The sequence below is a fragment of the Gossypium hirsutum genome, chromosome A05 (assembly GCF_007990345.1).
Source record: "Gossypium hirsutum isolate 1008001.06 chromosome A05, Gossypium_hirsutum_v2.1, whole genome shotgun sequence".
Taxonomy (NCBI): domain Eukaryota; kingdom Viridiplantae; phylum Streptophyta; class Magnoliopsida; order Malvales; family Malvaceae; genus Gossypium; species Gossypium hirsutum.
Window position 1 is genome coordinate 102,017,994 of NC_053428.1, and position 20,348 is coordinate 102,038,341.

The 20,348-nt window shown below is 33.3% G+C and overlaps 2 protein-coding genes across 2 annotated transcripts; one reads left to right on the forward strand and one right to left on the reverse strand.

Annotated features, from left to right (window-relative positions):
* The first annotated feature begins 15,602 nt into the window (after positions 1-15,602).
* On the forward strand, positions 15,603-18,286 carry LOC107949176 (54S ribosomal protein L51, mitochondrial). The gene is made up of 4 exons (XM_016883903.2): positions 15,603-15,783; positions 16,527-16,606; positions 17,730-17,836; positions 17,935-18,286. Exons 2-4 carry the CDS (start codon positions 16,527-16,529, stop codon positions 18,105-18,107), a joined length of 360 nt encoding a protein of 119 aa, XP_016739392.1. The 5' UTR covers positions 15,603-15,783; the 3' UTR covers positions 18,108-18,286.
* Positions 18,287-18,315: 29 nt separating this feature from the next.
* LOC121229605 (uncharacterized) lies at positions 18,316-20,338 on the reverse strand. Its single transcript, XM_041114302.1, has 2 exons — positions 19,028-20,338; positions 18,316-18,700 (listed from the first exon to the last, which is right to left on the reverse strand). Exons 1-2 carry the CDS (start codon positions 19,280-19,282, stop codon positions 18,356-18,358), a joined length of 600 nt encoding a protein of 199 aa, XP_040970236.1. The 5' UTR covers positions 19,283-20,338; the 3' UTR covers positions 18,316-18,355.
* Between the last annotated feature and the right edge of the window lie 10 nt (positions 20,339-20,348).

Here is a 20,348-nt window from a genome sequence, read left to right on the forward strand (position 1 = left end):
TGTTTGACTTCAGTCTCTCGACTGAATACATATAGTGGTACATGACTCGATGGGTGCGTTTATTTATATGGTAGGCAACTTATGATAGTACCGGATTACGGCTATAAACTTGGAAGTCAACTTATGGGGGAGCTAGAGAATCAACGTATGGCGGAGCCCGAATCAGAGGACCAACCTTTGAACACATCTAACCAATAGGTTGACGCTTTTTGTGATGAGTCGTAGAGCAGTTCATATCACCCGGACATGGCCGGTTCGAGTTCATATCACCCAGAGCAACCACTGATATCATTTGATATGTTTGGTAAGAACATGTACTCCACCCTGCCTCAGATCATGTTCGATCTAGCTGTCGGTCCTCCTGATGTGTACAGAACACCCCAACGTCCACCCCGTCAACGAAGGCCCATAAATCGCTATACTCCGAACGATGATACCACTCCCGATTCTTTCCAATTTTCAGTTATGTAAATTTCAAGTGTTATGTAATATTTGTTGTATTGGTTTATAATTCCACAACTTATGTATTAATCTTTTTTTGTATAATTTATAATATCTTTTAAAGTATTAAAAGTTGCAACTATTAATTTTAAATAAAAGCTTAACACTAAACAATACAAAATTTATTTCCAAAATACCACAAAATGCAAAAATCGGGTACAACATTAAATTTCTTTCAGATCGTGAAGATTGACCAGTATAGACGTTTCCATAGAGACACTTGCTCCAATCGTGGCCAACTGTTCTATATATGGTGCAACGCTTTAGATCGACATGTTTTCTTATATCCATGTCATTTTGAATCTTTATTGTTGTCTGTTGACCTTTAACTCTCCTACGTAGTGACCGATCTAACAATATCTTGAACACAGGCGGTTGCATTTCCCATGTCGATGCATCCCTTAATACGAGGAATTCGTTACCCCAAATACGCAACATACATTCAAGTGTGTACACATTGTCGATATATTATTCGACATTCAAACTGTAGGTAGCACACACTGCAACCACATGTGCACACGAGTACCGTAGTGTTTGGAACATCCTGTACTCACATTGCCTGTTTCGGAGTTATGGTGAGATCCTTGACCGACGATCGATGTACTCTGTCACTCGAAAAGTTTCCAAGTTTCGAGAATATAATTATGTATTCATCGACTTGGCCCTTTAAACGTTCTCTTTCATGGCATCCCTGATTTTTTCAACGTGCACGTGTCCTGCCTCTAACTATTTTGCTTGTTTCAACCCCATTTTTTACATTAAGGTTGCTAACCTGTAAAACGTGGCTGTAAAAACTACTGAAATTGGCAAGTGACGCATATGTCTTAAGACGGAGTTAACGGCCTTAATGAGGTTGGTTGTTATATGACCATATTAGTACCCCTCGTTAAACTGTTTGAGAGAAGGTTTGGACCCCGCCATATCAATCTCTAACCTCGCCAACTTATGTCTGAATCAGTGTGCTTCCAGCTCGTATCTTATGTTTTTTTTATAAAACACATTACCACCCCAATTAGGAAATGGACTCGAAATATTTACAAATACGAATTTAAATACGATATTTTTACGCATGTTCATAATTCGTTTGCACCAGTCTTTATCCTTGTACTCATTGTGGAAATTGACAGCGATGTGACAAATACAGTAGGCGGACCTCCACGGAACCTTGGATTGTTGAATTATAGCAACAAGGCCTTTCGATCTGTCGAAGATAATGCAAATGTTATCTTGCCTGAAAACATGCCTCCGTAAGTTCCGAATGAAATATGCCCACGATTCGGGGTTCTTTGACTCCACGATGACGAAAGTGATTAGTAGTACATTTTTGTTACCATCTTGTACAACAGCAATCAGAAGTATTTGCATGTATTTTCTATAAAGCCACGGTACATCAGCTTGCACTAGTGGTTTGTAGTGGGGGAAGTCCCTAACACATGGCTTTGAAAGTCCAGAATAGTCTACGGAAAACTCTTTTCCCTAGTTCCAATTGTCCATTTGGGCCTCTATAAGGCACGTGTACAAGTCCATGATAGTTCCTAGGACGTACTCCACCATCGCTGAAATCGAACCTTGAAGTTCATTGTATGACGCAACCCAATCGCCATACAATTGTTGTATGGCCATTTGTTTCGCCCACTATGCTTTCCTGTATGACACTCTGTATTGGAATCAAGCTTGCATTTGCTTAATCAATGTCGACACAAGAATGATTGGGCTATCTTTCACTAGTGGCATGATGCAATTGCAAATACTTTTGGCATCCAATTCTGGTGGTCTTGAGACATACGTGTGACAACGCATGTATGACGCCTTTCTAATTTTTGTATTATCCACTGTTAAGTCCTCTGTATAAATGCAGTTGAAACCCGCCAACCACACCCATCGTTGGCTCTCCAACATTTCCCAACATATAATGTCGACGTAGACTGGGCAACCTTGTAATCAATCGACAACTTCATACTGTACTATTTGATGGCAAACACACAATTTGCCTTGTTTTCGAACTGTTGTCCAACGAACAATCCTCTAATTGCAAATTTAACTTCAATCTATTAGTAGGTACTATATCGGCATACTTAGGGAACTTGAATACATGCGTTGCATCTAGATCTACATTCAACATATTGCCCCTAGGTTCATTTCGTAAAATAATGCTACGACTCGGGTTATTGAATGAATGGCTGTGAACATCTTCAACCTCCTCCGAACTTTCATTATCAATATCGTTTGGAACCTCATCAACATCGGGATCACTAAAATATTGAATGTCCTGGTCAGAATCTTCACCATTATTGATCATTTCTCCGAAATCTGCCTCTGTGCTTGTTATCACCAGATGTATTTGTAAGCGGGGACCAGAGGTAGGGTTGTTTTACGAACTCCCACCATAATTTGGATTTTCAGGTATCTGTGATGCCCTTCCGCATTCTAATTGGTCTGTTCATCCAACATTAAGATCAAATTCAAATTCGCGATGTTGACTTATTGGACTAACATTCTTAACAGGTTCTAAGTCTACTAACTCAGCAAATAATTCAACTAGTTAAGGGTTCTCACTCCCAATCAACCATCATATTTCCATCATAGTGCCAAGTCACCATCATCTAACAATTGCATCTCACAAAATTGGAACGAATCTGTAGAGATTGGAAATTTAACACCCCCTAATCCCAAACCGTCGCCGGAACAAGGCTACGAGGCATTACCGGATATATCAGACAACTTAAGGATATTTTACAATTATTATAACATTCATAGTATAATTGAATAATTATGTCCCTATAATGGACTTTCGAAGCCCAACACAAGTATTAAAGTGGAATGAAACGGGACTTGTTCGAGTATTCAGGGAAATATATATATATATTTTTTACAAAAATTTCGACAACATTTCTTCTTAATTTTTACATAAAACCCCCTGCAAATTCAAACCAAAAACCACCTAATCCAAAACCAATGGCACAATCAAAAACAATTTAAACTTAAATATATCTAAATCATAACCAATTCATTAACATAGTCATTTAATAACTAAACATTCATAATATTAATCCAAATTAACTAATAACTTCATTCATTTTTTTTTCATTCCAACTTATACCAAATTATATAATATAATATTTACCATTTTATCAAACTAATAACAAAATATGGTATACCATTCTTATAACTAACTTTACAAGTATATTTATATAACTTATAAATCACCTAGTACATGCCACTTTCAATTAAGAAAGAAAACATCACCCAAAATTTGCTGGAGTCAGGATCACTCGGATGCTGGACCAGGACACTAGACTTCTATTAACCTGCGCACGGAAACAACCGTACGCTGAGTATTTCATACTCAGTGGTATTACCATAATTCAAATTGCAATAGCAATTAAAAAAAATAAAATAAGAACTCAGCATCAAATAACAATTCTTTTTTTTTAAGTTATCATTAAATAACAATAAATAAACAATCTTTAGCTATTATTCAATTTTAGTTACAAATCACATTTACCAGGTTTTAATCACCACAATCATTTTAAATCCATGCATTTCATTTCCAATCTAAATTTTCAGTCCACAATTTTAATTTCTTTCATATTCACTAGTACAGTCGATCAAATTCATTTGAACTTCTCATTTCAATTATTCACCCTATTAACATTTCGGACTTTAACGGATACACGGATTCCAACCCAAACACACCAGTACGGCACATTGTGCCTAAAACGGTACATAGTACCTGATCAGTGTACGACACATAAAGTGCCTAAAACGACACACGAGGTGCCTGATACGACACACGAGGTGCCTGAAATACGACACATAAAGTGCCTGATCAGTAAAGCCGGCAAATCCCGTATACTTCCATATCCTATGGCATGCCAATTATATCCGACTCAGCCCGACTAGTTAATAGGGTATTTCTATTCTCAATTCACTTTCATTTCCATTCCAAGATTACTTTTCAATTAAAACTTTCACATTCAAATCAATTTACAATTCAATTATACATACACATTCACCATTCAATTCAATTCTCATTCAACTCAAATATCAATACTTACCTTATAATTCACTTATTAAATATAGAATTGATATAAAACATTTAATAAAAAGTAATTTGAATTATAGTAATACAAACCCTGAATTTCTCGTTTTAATCCTCGATAGCTTTCTCCTTTCCTTTGTGCGCCGATGTCTTGGGTTCTTTGTTAACTACGAAAATAATAATAATTTATAATCATCAATATAACACAATTCAATTTAATCCATGAGCCTAAACATGCAAATTTAACCATTTTTAATGTATATATATAATTTCACCATTAAGCTGTCTACTTGAGTCATTGTTACTAAATTATTTATATCTTGAGCTACGAAACTCCAAATTAATATCCATAAATTTTCCTTAAAACTAGACTCATATATCTTCTCACCATAAGATTTTCAGAATTTTTGGTCTAGCCAATTAGTACTGTTTATTCATTAAATACTCCCCTGTTATTTCATTTGACAGTTCTGACCTCTCTCTACTAAAAATAAATTATCTCATTGTACAGAACTCGAATAAGGTTCTTGTTTACTTATTTTGAAACTAGATTCATTAAGGAGTTCACACATATAAATTACACTCCATAATAATTTTTTTACAATTTATAATGATTTTCCAAAGTTAAAACAGGGCATCTCCAAATCACCCCGAACCAGTCTTACAAAATTTCAAATATCTCTTGATTCATCAATTCATTGCCTACACTATTTATACTATAAGAAACTAGACTCAATAAGCTTTGATTACATATTTTTTTCATCCTCTAGTTCAATTTATACAATTTTTAGTGAATTTTCAAAGTCAGACCATTGCTACTTCCCAAAACTGTTTTGATGTAAAATGTTAATAACCAAATTTATAACACCAATTCACACCTTATGTCTATTCAAATTTCATTTAAACTCAAATTTAACTATTAAATTTTCAACATATTTTCTTAATTCTGAAATTTTCCTCAATTTTGTCCCTAAAACACAAAACTTATAGCTTACTTTGCAATTCGATCCTTATATCTATTTTAACTTGAATTTCATTCAATTAAACCCCTATTTCATTTTTTTTATTCAACATGAACAATATTTAGAATTCTAATAACTTTCAAAATATTAATTTAATTTCATCAAAACTTTGTTCTAAAGCTTTTAAAACATTAAAATTAAGTAAAAAGGGCTAAATTAACTTACCTATTAAACTTTCAAACCTTCAAACCCTAATTCTCCCTTTTTCTTTTCTTTCTTCTTTCTTTCTTTCCTTCCCCTGCTTTTCGTTTGCCTATTCTGTTTCTTTTCTTTGTTCTTTACTTTATTTTCTTTCTTTTATTTGTTTTAATTGCTAATAATATATTATAATTTAATTTAATCAATCAATAACAAATATCTAAGAAAAGCCTTAGATTTTTTTATAGTTTATGCCGCCTCATCTATGCTAATTGGTAAAATTGCTAGTTTGGTCCTTTTTATTTTCTATTGATCTATAATTGAACCTTTGCCCTTTATTCAATTTAGTCATTTTTACTAATTACTCTAAATTAAGCTAAATTCACCTAATTTAAACCTAATTAAACATATCGCTAGACTCATAAATATTTCTAGTAATTATTTCGAACTCGATTTACTAAGATGGAGGCCCGATAATGTACTTTTTTCGGTGCCTGTGAATTTTGGGTCATTACATTTCTCCCCTCTTAATAAATTTCGTCCTCGAAATTTACCTGAGAATAGATGAGGATATTGTGCTCTCATCGTTTCTTCCGGTTCCCAAGTCGCTTCTTCCATACGATGACTCCTCCATAACACTTTTACTAGAGGGACCTGTTTATTTCTCAGCTCTTTTACTTCTCGAGCTAATATCTGAACCGGCTCTTCTTCATAAGTCAAATCAGACCGAATTTGAATATTTTCAGCAGGAATAATGTGGGAAGGATCCGATCAATATCTCCGGAGCATCGAAACATGAAAAACATCATGAATTTTCTGTAATTCTGGAGGTAAAGCTAGTCAGTAGGCAACAGGCCCAATTCTTTCCACAACCTCATACGGCCCAATAAAACGTGGACTTAACTTACCCTTTCGGCCAAATCTCAAAACTTTCTTCCAAGGTGATACTTTGAGGAATACTTTATCACCAACAGAATATTCAATGTCTCGCCGTTTCAAGTCTGCATATGATTTCTGCCTATCAAAAGCTACTTTCAATCTATCTTTAATCTTCTTAACTGTTTCTTCTGTTTCTTGAATCAATTCTGGCCCAATCATTTTTCTTTCATTCAATTCTGTCCAACATACCGGTGATCGACACCTTCGACCATATAATGCTTCATACGGAGCCATTTGAATACTATATTGGAAACTATTGTTATAGACAAATTCAGCTAATGGCAAATAACGTTCCCAACCTGATTCAAAATCAATGATACAAGCCCGAAGTATATCTTCTAATATCTGTATTACCCGTTCGGACTGTCCATCTGTTTGCGGATGAAAAGCCGTACTAAAGTTAAGTCGAGTACCCAATGATTCATGTAGTTGTCTCCAAAATCTCGATGTGAACCGAGGATCTCGATCTGAGATTATTGACACCGGAATACCGTGTAATCTAACAATTTCTCGAATATACACTTCTGCAAGCTTCTGCTTTGACCAATCTGTTCTAACAGCTATAAAGTGAGCTGATTTTGTAAGCCGATCAACAATTACCCAAATAACATTCTTTTTACTTGCTGACAATGGCAAACCTGTAACAAAATTTATTGTAATACGATCCCATTTCACTCAGGAATGCTAATAGGCTGAAGTAATCCCGTAAGAACTTGATGTTCTGCCTTTACTCGCTGACATGTCAAACATTTACTAACATATTCAACTATGTCCCTTTTCATTCCAGGCCACCAATATAATTCTCGTAAATCACAATACATCTTCGTTCCACCAGGGTGCAAAGCAAAAGCACTATCATGTGCTTCTCGAAGAATTAACTCTTTTAGTTCAGAATTAGCTGGAACATAAACTCGATTTTGAAACCTCAAACAATCATACCCGTCAATACTAAAACTCTTGGTTGTACTATTTTGAACCATTTCTCTTTTCTTCAATAATCTATCATCTTTCATCTGAGCTGCTCTAATTTGATCAAACTTCATCGGCTTAACCCTTAATTCAGCTAGTAAGCTTCCATCATCATTAATACTAAGTCGAGCAAATATTGCCCTTAATTCCCCCACTACTTTTCTACTCAATGCATCAGCTACCACATTCGCCTTTCCCGGGTGGTAATCTATAATACAATCATAATCTTTCAGAAGTTCGATCCACCGTCTCTGTCTTAAATTCAACTCCTTCTGCGACAGAAGATATTTAAGACTTTTGTGATCCATGTAAATGTAGCATTTTTCACCATATAGGTAATGCCTCCAAATCTTTAAAGCAAAAATTACTGCAGCTAGCTCCAAGTCGTGCGTCGGATAATTACGTTCATGTGGTTTTAATTGTCGAGATGCATAAGCTACGACCTTCCCATCTTGCATCAATACACAGCCCAGACCGCTTAGAGAAGCATCACTATACACGACAAAATCTTTTCCCGACTCTGGTAATGTTAATACCGGTGCCTCTGTCAACATTTGCTTCAAAGTCTCAAAACTCTTCTGGCACTGGTCATCCCAGATAAAAGGAACATTCTTTTGCAATAGTTTAGTCATTGGTAGTGCTATCTTTGAGAATCCATTTACAAACCTCCTGTAATACCCAGCTAGACCGAGAAAACTGCGTACCTCTGATACATTCTTGGGTGGTTTCCATTGGACAATCGCTTCAATTTTCTTTGGATCAACCCGAATTCCGTCTGCAGATACTACATATCCCAGAAATACAACCTCTGATAACCAGAATTCACATTTACTGAGCTTTCCATACAACTGTTTCTCTCGTAAAATCTGTAGAACTATTCGAAGATGCTGATCATGTTCTGCTTCTGTCTTCGAATATACCAATATATCATCAATAAAAATCACCACAAACTGATCCAAATACGGCTGAAAAATGTGGTTCATCAAATCCATGAAAGCAGCTGGGGCATTAGTCAACCCAAACGGCATCACCAAAAATTCATAATGACCATAACGAGTACGAAAGGCAGTCTTAGGCACATCACTTTCCTTCACCTTTAGCTGATAATACCCAGATCTCAAATCAATTTTTGAGAATACTGAAGCTCCCTTAAGTTGATCAAACAAATCATCTATACGAGGCAACGGATACCGGTTCTTGATCGTCACTTTATTCAACTGTTGATAATCAATGCATAACCGCATAGAACCATCTTTCTTTTTAACAAACAACACTGGAGCTCCCCAAGGTGAAATGCTTGGTCTAATAAATCCACGATCTAGTAAATCCTGTAACTGCACATTCAACTCTTTCAACTCAATGGGCGACATTCGGTATGGAGGTATAGAGATTGGTGCTGTACCCGGATACACTTCAATAGCAAATTCAACCTCTCTGTTAGGTGGTAAGCCCGGCAATTCTTCAGGAAATACATCTGAAAACTCACATACGGTCCTGATCTGACTACACTGACTTCCAACTAAATCAGAATTAATAACATATGCCAAATATGCTGAACAACCCTGCTGAAGCAATTTATTAGCTTTCATTACCGAAATGATGCGTGTCGGACCACTGGTACGGATGCCACCTACTTCAACTCTGTCCCCATCCTCTGTCTGAATACTGAACCTCTTTTTGTAACAATCCAAAATCACCCCATATTCGGATAACCAATCCATGCCCAAAATTATATCAAAGTCCCCAAATGGCATAATTAACAAGTCAACCAGAAAAGTTTTATTCTGTATAATCAACGGGCATCTTAGACAGACCTGATTCACTAACACTGTTTGCCCCAACGGACTCGACACCTCAATAGACACTCTAGATATTTCGGATTTTAATTTTCTCAACTCAACTAAATTCGAATTAATGTAAGAATGTGAAGATCCAGGATCAATTAACGCATAAACAGGCTCAGAATACAATAAAAATATACATGTTACCACATCGTGGGCATCGCCTTCTTCACGAGTTTTGACCACATAAGCTCTAACTGGTATTCTGGCTTCAGACTACTGAGTAATAATATCACTGCTCCTTCTACCAGCTCCTCCTCTAACAACCGAACTACCTCTACCTAGACCTCTGCCTCGAGCAGTAGATACTGATTTCTGTGATGTGACAGGAGTATCATTTTTATTCTTCGGACAGTCTTTAACAAAATGCTCCGTCGACCCACAATGGAAACAACCTCCGGTCAATTTCCAACATTCACCCAAATGTCTCTTTCCACAATGTCCACATTCTAGAATGTCCACATCTCGAGGTGGACCTCGTATACTACCAGTAGATACCGTCGTGTGTTTTCCCTGGCTTCTTCCACCTCTGTCTGATCTAAAACTGAATCTCCAACCACCCTAAGATTCTTTTGGTCTTTTCGGCTGAGGGTTCCAACTGGTAGTTCCCGTACGTTTCCCAGCTGGTCTAACACTTTGAGTCTTTTTATTAAAGCCCAACACTTGTTCTACCATTTTAGCTCGCTCAATCAAATCTACCATTTCAGTAATACGTTGAGATACTAACTGTAATTTGATCTCATCTCGTAGACCCCGTAAAAATCTCTTACAACTATCAGCTTCAGTTGGAATAAACTCTTAGGCATATCTACTGAGTCTCGAGAATTCTCTCTCATAGTCTATTACTGACATGTCACCCTGTTGTAACGTCAAAAACTCTTGTTTCTTGTCTTTGATGTACATTTCTCCGATATATTTCTTTTGAAACTCTTTCTGAAATAGATCCCAAGTTATCTGATTCTCTGGTAAGTGTCGAACCACTGATTCCCACCATAAGTAAGCTTCTTCTTGTAACAACGATACAGCACAAATCAAACACTCTCGGGGGGTACAATCTAATTGTCATAAAATTCTTTTAGTCGACTCCATCCAATTTTCAGCTACAGATGGATCGACTCCTTTCAGACCCATAAATTCATTGGCACCATACTTTCTCAATTCCTTTATCGGGGCCCGTCTTTGAATTGGAACTGAAGTCATAGCAGGAACAATTTCCACTATTCTTTGTAGTGCATCAGCAATTTTTCTATTTGTATCAGAATCATCTCTATCATTTCTTCTTTCTGCTCTAGGAGGTTGGTTTCTCATCGGGTTAATACTAGGTGTTACCGATTCAGTTTCATCTAACCCGTAAGATTCTTCTTCCCCAGTATGCATTTCTTCATCAGTATCATTTATTCTTTCATCCGACATCTTTAATCTATAAAACAAAACAAATAAATAGATCAGCATCCAAAAATCCCGACTCAATTTCGACTCAAAAGTGGCATGTACTTCTAGACTCAATTTCGAGCTCAATATAGCCCGAGAATCAGCTAAACCTGATAGCTCTGATACCAACAAATGTAACACCCCCTAACCCCAAACCGTCACCGGAACAGGGCTACGAGGCATTACCGGATATATCAGACAACTTATGGATATTTTACAATTATTATAACATTCATAGTATAATTGAAGAATTATGTCCCTATAATGGACTTTCGAAGCCCAACACAAGTATTAAAGTGGAATGAAACGGGACTTGTTCGAGTATTCAGGGAAATATATATATATATTTTTTACAAAAATTTCGACAGCATTTCTTCTTAATTTTAACATAAAACCCCCTGCAAATTCAAACCAAAAACCACCTAATCCAAAACCAATGGCACAATCAAAAACAATTTAAACCTAAATATATCTAAATCATAACCAATTCATTAACATAGTCATTTAATAACTAAACATTCATAATATTAATCCAAATTAACTAATAACTTCATTCATTTTTTTTTCATTCCAACTTATACCAAATTATATAATATAATATTTACCATTTTATCAAACTAATAACAAAATATGGTATACCATTCTTATAACTAACTTTACAAGTATATCTATATAACTTATAAATCACCTAGTACATGCCACTTTCAATTAAGAAAGAAAACATCACCCAAAATTTGCTGGAGTCAGGATCACTCGGATGCTGGACCAGGACACTAGACTTCTATTAACCTGCGCACGGAAACAATCGTACGCTGAGTATTTCATACTCAGTGGTATTACCATAATTCAAATTGCAATAGCAATTAAATAAAATAAAATAAGAACTCAGCATCAAATAACAATTCTTTTTTTTAAGTTATCATTAAATAACAATAAATAAACAATCTTTAGCTATTATTCAATTTTAGTTATAAATCACATTTACCAGGTTTTAATCACCACAATCATTTTAAATCCATGCATTTCATTTCCAATCTAAATTTTCAGTCCACAATTTTAATTTCTTTCATATTCACTAGTACAGTCGATCAAATTCATTTGAACTTCTCATTTCAATTATTCACCCTATTAACATTTCGGACTTTAACGGATACACGGATTCCAACCCAAATACACCAGTACGGCACATTGTGCCTAAAACGGTACATAGAACCTGATCAGTATACGACACATAAAGTGCCTAAAACGACACACGAGGTGCCGATACGACACACGAGGTGCCTGAAATACGACACATAAAGTGCCTGATCAGTAAAGCCGGCAAATCCCGTACACTTCCATATCCTATGGCATGCCAATTATATCCGACTCAGCCCGACTAGTTAATAGGGTATTTCTATTCTCAATTCACTTTCATTTCCATTCCAAGATTACTTTTCAATTAAAACTTTCACATTCAAATCAATTTACAATTCAATTATACATACACATTCACCATTCAATTCAATTCTCATTCAACTCAAATATCAATACTTACCTTATAATTCACTTATTAAATATAGAATTGATATAAAACATTTAATAAAAAGTAATTTGAATTATAGTAATACAAACTCTGAATTTCTCGTTTTAATCCTCGATGGCTTTCTCCTTTCCTTTGTGCACCGATGTCTTGGGTTCTTTGTTAACTACGAAAATAATAATAATTTATAATCATCAATATAACACAATTCAATTTAATCCATGAGCCTAAACATGCAAATTTAACCATTTTTAATGTATATATATAATTTCACCATTAAGCTGTCTACTTGAGTCATTGTTACTAAATTATTTATATCTTGAGCTACGAAACTCCAAATTAATATCCATAAATTTTTCTTAAAACTAGACTCATATATCTTCTCACCATAAGATTTTCAGAATTTTTGGTCTAGCCAATTAGTACTGTTTATTCATTAAATACTCCCCTGTTATTTCATTTAACAGTTCTGACCTCTCTCTACTAAAAATAAATTATCTCATTGTACAGAACTCGAATAAGGTTCTTGTTTACTTATTTTGAAACTATATTCATTAAAGGGTTCACACATATAAATTACACTCCATAATAATTTTTGTACAATTTATAATGATTTTCCAAAGTTAAAACAGGGCATCTCGAAATCACCCTGAACCAGTCTTACAAAATTTCAAATATCTCTTGATTCATCAATTCATTGCTTACAATATTTATACTATAAGAAACTAGACTCAATAAGATTTAATTACATATTTTGTTCATCCTCTAGTTCAATTTATACAATTTTTAGTGAATTTTCAAAGTCAGACCATTGCTACTTCCCAAAACTGTTTTGATGTAAAATGTTAATAACCAAATTTATAACACCAATTCACACCTTATGTCTATTCAAATTTCATTTAAACTCAAATTTAACTATTAAATTTTCAACATATTTTCTTAATTCTGAAATTTTCCTCAATTTAGTCCCTAAAACACAAAACTTATAGCTTACTTTGCAATTCGATCCTTATATCTATTTTAACTTGAATTTCATTCAATTAAACCCCTATTTCATTTTTTTTATTCAACATGAACAATATTTAGAATTCTAATAACTTTCAAAATATTAATTTAATTTCATCAAAACTTTGTTCTAAAGCTTTTAAAACATTAAAATTAAGTAAAAATGGCTAAATTAACTTACCTATTAAACTTTCAAACCTTCAAACCCTAATTCTCCCTTTTTCTTTTCTTTCTTCTTTCTTTCTTTCCTTCCCCTACTTTTCGTTTGCCTACTCTGTTTCTTTTCTTTGTCCTTTACTTTATTTTCTTTCTTTTATTTGTTTTAATTGCTAATAATATATTATAATTTAATTTAATCAATCAATAACAAATATCTAAGAAAAGCCTTAGATTTTTTTACAGTTTATGCCGCCTCATCTATGCTAATTGGTAAAATTGCTAGTTTGGTCCTTTTTATTTTCTATTGATCTATAATTGAACCTTTGCCCTTTATTCAATTTAGTCATTTTTACTAATTACTCTAAAATAAGCTAAATTCACCTAATTTAAACCTAATTAAACACATCGCTAGACTCATAAATATTTCTAGTAATTATTTCGAACTCGATTTACTAAGATGGAGGCCCGATAATGTACTTTTTTCGGTGCCTGTGAATTTTGGGTCATTACAGGAAACTTGTAAAATAATCTAGACATCGCCCTTCTACAACGAAAAACTATTTTTGCACTGATCTTCCTTTTCATTTCTGCCAGCTTCACATTTTTTTGAATCGCAGTCCTACTATTTGCTGACCTTGAAATACACAACCAACATCACTTTCTACAATTTAACCATAAAAAAAAACATGCACCAAAAACACCTTATTATTCATCTTCAACAGAATTTTTGAACTCTCTTACTAAACACAACAATTTCACCATTCTATATATACTAGAGAACCAAGACGTGCAATCATAAAGAATGGCTCCACCAAAATAAAATATTAAATATTAAATTTTCATAATAATAAAAACATATTTTTAAAAAATTACACTTGTAATAAAGTGCTGAAGTCATTCTAAAAAATATTATTTTTTAAAATTTTAAATAGAATTTTAAAAAAACGTTTGAATATCTTTAGAAATAATTTAAAAAATCATAATTTTAATAAATTATATTTAAAATTAAAAATATATATATTTAAAATTTTTAAAATATATATTTAAAATTTATAAAACAAATAATAAATTTGAAAGGTCATATCTTTAAAAATAATATATTTTAAATATTTTATAATATTAAAAATAATATTTAAATTTTAAAAAAATATTTAAATTTAAAATAATAATAATTTTAAAAAATATATTTAAAATTTTAAAAAAATAATATTATAAAACATTTCAAATATACATTTCAAATTTTATAAAATCAATAATAAACAAATTAATAAAACAAACAAACAAAATAAATAAAGCACAAATAAATAAAACTTAAAAAGTAAATAAATAAAAAACTTAAAAAAACAAAAAAAATGAAAAATGACAAAGAATAAAAAAAAGTAACAAATGAAAAAAAAAATTAAGTTGATAGGCATAACAAGGTAGTGTCTTAGAATCTAGTGGCGCCAATTTATGTTGTTTCACCAGAAAAATATAAAATTATTTAAACCCCATACTTTTAAAAATTACAATATTTCTTTAGTATTTATATAAGTGACATAATTCTTTTATATCGCAATAAAAAAATAAAGAGCATGTATAATTTTTTTTATATCGCAAGTAAAAATTGAATTATCCTTTCGTTTTTCTATTATTCTCTTTTATCCTTTTTATAAGTTTATTTATCTTTTAATTTAAGAATAATGATATTCACCGTAACTTTGTTGAACCCAAAATGATAGAATTATGTGTCTTGTAAATAGTGCTATAACACATATTATACTAAAAGATAAAAAAATAAAAAAAAATTGATAATAAACAATTAAAAAAACTTCATCGATAATTTATGATTTGATGCAGAAAATTGTATTGAATAACTATGGCTGAGAGTATAAAAAAATAGGTAGAGAGAAAAATAATAATAATTAGAATTAAATTGAAGAATTAAACTTATTGATTTTTTAAAATTAAGTCTAAATTAATAAAATCTATAAATATTAAAAAGCTAAAATTATTATTAAACAAATAAAAAAGCCACGTCAAACTTTCGACTTGAACTTAACGATACAGTGACTAAAACTCTAAAAGCGAAAAACCGTCTAACAGGAGTACGAAACCCTAGTATCAATCAAAAAAATAAAGGTGACGAAAAGCGTGACAAAATATTTCTGTTCTTTTTTATTTTTTCTTGTCTAAACACTCATCGTCTTCTCTGAGAATCGATTTCATTGTCAGGTAAAATCCCCATATTTTGCCTATTATTATTTCCCCTTTATTTGCATTTTTGCCTGTTGATTTCTCTGTTCTTTTTTTTCTTTCTTTATAATTTTATTTTAATTCGAGTCTCTTTTTATGAGATCTATGTTTTTTCTGCTGTTATTTATAATCTCTTTGCATGCAATCTATTGTTTGGGGGGTGATTTTGGGTTCAAGTTATTGGATTTGAAAATGTTGTTGTTTTCTTTTTTCCTGGTCAATTTTAGAAGACCATTTATATGTATGCTGTTCAAATTTTCGGGTTTGATTTGATTTTTTTTCCTGTGATAGAATCTTTGAGATATTGTTTTCTTTTTCCTCATTATATGTTACATTAAGGATAGTTGATTAGAAGCGGGATTTTAGTTTGTTATAGAATATAAATTTGTAGGTCGAAGTTGTAATTAGTAACATTGTGAATTTGTGTAGTTGAAATGCTAAGTTATAGGAGGTGTTGAGTATTTATTTAATCGTATTGTTCAAAATAGTTTTACTATTTGCTTTCACTTTCTTGAATTTTCTGAAAAAATTAATGTCTTATGGTTGAATTATAGTATTTAAGTTAGCATTATATTCTGAATTTCATGGAAATAATTGGCAAAAACAAAGGGTGCAATTCATTTGTTTTATATGTATTGCTATTTAGAAAATAAAAAGAGGGGGTGGGGGGGGGGGTTAAACATATACTTAGTTAATAATTTGTTTATGTTTTGAAAATGAAGATGGCATTGCGAGGAGTTTGGCAACTTAAAAAGCTGATTGTAAGCTATTGTGATTGGGGAGGTAGTAGTAGGGGCATCAGGTATGATTTTAATCCTTCTTTTTTTTCCACTTGTTAACTTTTATATAAACCTCTTGAGTATTATCTTCTAAACTTTCTGGCTTATATTATTTTTGGTATATTTGCTTGACACCTCTGGGGTAAAGTACTTTTTCGAAATCTCAATGTTTGTTGCATCTCTCTTTTCAATTCCAACATTGCAATGTGTTTTTCTCATCTTTGTTTGCCTAATAAAGCAGGTACCTTTTTGTTAAATGTTTTCTTGATCTGTTCGCCAAGAGTTTGTGCTAAGATTTGCATTTCAACTTTAGGTATTATTCTTGTTTATGCTGTGGAGACTTGTATCTATATATAAACTAAACTATTGAACCACTTCTGAGTAATTTGCAAATAATGAATGAATCAGCTTCTCAAGCTAGTATTAAGCTGTGTCACTTTCATCTGCGCACAATGTGGTTTGATAGTTGAAATTATGGATGATCTGAATCTAGCTGTAGGTGATTAAATAAATGATCACCAAAGTAGTGGGATAACATAGATTAAGCAGGATATCTTGGATGATGTAGGAGTTCATCTTGAGATAGGCTGCTTTCTTTAATATTTGTACAAGTATATTTGAATGCTTAGCACTTTGGGTTACATTACGGTACTCAAGTCATCTCTGCATGTGTATGCACTGATAATTACTGTGACCCGGTGAAACAGTAGTGAAAAATTGAACTTTGTCATTACTCATCCACCTAAGTATTTGGGGACCAAAATAGAAACAGAGAAGCACATTTCCCTCCCTTTTCTTTTGTCATGTGACTGAGGCTATTCTGGAGGGGGAATTGACGTGAGAATTCTTGAAAAAAAAATTTGCTGTGGGGATGGTAAAATCTAACGGACTGTTTTTGCTAGTCATTATCACACGAATAGGTTTTCTAATGACTTAATGATACAATATTGGGATGCCTTTCAAGTAAGGTAAATGAAAAGGCCATACTTTGTTAACATTTGGTTTTTGACTCATACACCATGGTAGTCTCAAGTTCAACTCTGTTATAATTAATAATAACAAGAAGCATGTACAAATACCAATTCTCTCCTTTAAATGGATTCTGAATTCTTCAAACTCATGGTAATTTTGACATGGTTATGCCAGGGCATTTATGGAGTCTGAGTTACCAACTTTTAAAGAGAAAAACCCTCAGCTGGAGGTGGTTACTGAACTCATTCGTGGGCAGCATCCACATTTGAAAGGCTTTTACAGTAAGTTACTCTTTCTTGGATGAGTTTCAGACATGATGCATACAAGTATGCGTTGTTTTTAACCATGTCTCAAAACATGTATCTTGCCAATTTCTCAGAGAACAAAAACGAGCGGGTGGTATGCGTGAAGAATATGACTCCTGAAGATATCCTTCTTTATGGAACCAGGCTAAGAAACGCATTGGGAAGAAAGGTGGTGAAATTGAAGACAAGGCATGTAACTAAACACCCTAGTGTGCAAGGTACATGGACAACTGATGTGAAATTTTGAGACACAATAGTACCAAGTTCTTCACAATTTTGTCTGTATGTTTCTTTATTGTTCTATGTAGTCATGATGGCAACTTTGCTGAAACATTCACTCTTTGGAGGTGAATGAAACTGTTGTGTAATGAACAAAGGCTAATGATGTCGTAATAGATGATTGGACCCAAATAATTAATAATTTTAGAGCATCTGTACGTCTTCAAAACATCATAGCATTCAACCTTCTCAGGTTTTGAACTTCTAATAATTTGTCTAATGAAACAATATATGAACAAGAGAGGAAACTCTAGGCAAGCTAAAAATTTCCTCTTCAACTAACTCTTTAGGGCTATTATTACATCTATCACTAAATTCAGGATCAAATTCAAGCCTATGATAGGTTAAAGATAACGTCTCAAGAACAACTGCCTGTTGCAACAGATGCTTAATAAATTCAATCTCACTTTTATAACCAAAGAAATGATGTACCCTAATTTCCTTCACATTATGCAGAAACTCTGTTGTTAGTTGTCCATCTTTTTTCAACTCAACAAAAGGAGGCTCCAAGGCAAAAGTTGGTCTACTCCCACCAGCTTCTTCCCAATACGAAGATCTAAACTGCAAATCCATCAAGAATCATAGTGCAAATAGAATGATGAGAAATTAGGAAACTGAGTAATTTCTCACATCTATTTCAATCCTCTCCAAAGAGGGGCAATAACCCAAAAAGGCAATTAGCGGTATGAACTCACACTCTTTTGCCAATGGACCAAACCAAGAAAAGACCTTAAGATTTTTGAAAATCTTCATCCATTTTTGTTTACCTAATGTTCTCTAGCAAGAAACTTTCCGTACCAAGAACAAAAAATGGATATGAGACTTCAATTAAACAATCAAAATCCATTTAAAACAAAGCAACAAATATTTACAGAGAAATAAATATACCTGAGAAAACCAAGAGTTCACACTGAGTTCCTTTACATGGACAAGATTTCTTAACCATGTTCTAATGGAAAATTCTTGCCCATATGGTCTATAACTCCATTGAAAAACGGTAGCTTCAACAATCGAAGGCAAAGAAGTGAAAGAAATCTTCATTAAATCTCCACAGAATTTAGAAGTTGACAAACTTGACACATCAATTTCTAGATTCAAATAATGGTCAACTATGCATCTATGTACTAGGTGCTTAAGCCTCATACTTTGACACCAAGAAACTTTAAAGTTACGTACTCTATGGCACCGGTCAATTGTGAAGCCTTCAAGAACAGGGAACTTAGAAACCAATGCCTTTAAAGTTTCATCGTCAATCGCATAATCAAAGAAGCAAAGGGTTTTGAGTGAAGCAAAAGGTAGATCACATGGTAGGTTTGGATTGAAAAGAAAACACTTCCAAGGAAACTTGTTCTAATGATCGGACATTATCATGGGAATAAAACATGTTAGGCAAAGTTCAAGCACTGCTGTGCATAAATGAGCTGAAACTGAAAGAATCTGAACCTGTCTTGAAATGGCAAACTCAATTCAGTGTTGAACATCAAGGTCATGCCGCAAGGGTCCAGTGGAAAACTGGAGGCTGAACTTAAGGAGTTTCGGAGCTTGGTGTTGGGCCCAAGTGTTGTGTATGAAAGTACATTCAGATGGAGTGGTGTGTTTGTAAGAACTATATGGAATGTGAATGACGGGGGTAAACGATCCATCTCTCGAATAAAATGCTGGTTTGAACTGAATGTTTGGTTGGCAACAAAGACAATTTTGTGGAGAATTGCATCTGGCAATGCACTCATCCAATCTAGTTCTTCTTCACACACGCTCATCAATACACAAAATGAGCTTTGACTTATGAAGTTTGCTGGAATTTTGAGATCTCAGGTGCCGCTATAATATGTTATACTTTAAATGGGAATTGGTGTTCGACTATTTTATAAATACTCTCAACGCATTACAACCACTTACTTTACCTACTCACTGTATATCAAAGTGTACCGTCCCACAATATATTTCCCTTTTCTTTCCTAAAATTCCCCATGTGAAGAGTTCATGAGAATTTATCTCTGGATTTTCAGACACAAATACTTGATGAAAAAGTGTCTGGATGATTGAAATTGCAAGCACCTTCATCATTTCTAAATCACAACTTCAATTTTAGCATGAAAGCATCTCTTGTACATTAATTTACCATTTCATTTTCAACGTTACCTCTTTTTTACATCAATGGCGGAGATGGTTTCCAAAACAAAACAAAAAAAACAACACACTTCCAATC

What these genes read in the sequence shown, in the direction of transcription:
- LOC107949176 (XM_016883903.2), top strand. Translation starts at nt 16,527, where the DNA reads ATGGCATTGCGAGGAGTTTGGCAACTTAAAAAGCTGATTGTAAGCTAT. An exon ending in GGTAGTAGTAGGGGCATCAG is followed by an intron (nt 16,607 to 17,729) that starts GTATGATTTTAA and finishes TGGTTATGCCAG; the next exon opens with GGCATTTATGGAGTCTGAGT. An exon ending in ACATTTGAAAGGCTTTTACA is followed by an intron (nt 17,837 to 17,934) that starts GTAAGTTACTCT and finishes CCAATTTCTCAG; the next exon opens with AGAACAAAAACGAGCGGGTG.
- LOC121229605 (XM_041114302.1), bottom strand. Translation starts at nt 19,282, where the DNA reads ATGAGGCTTAAGCACCTAGTACATAGATGCATAGTTGACCATTATTTG. An exon ending in TGAACTCTTGGTTTTCTCAG is followed by an intron (nt 18,701 to 19,027) that starts GTATATTTATTT and finishes ATGGATTTGCAG; the next exon opens with TTTAGATCTTCGTATTGGGA.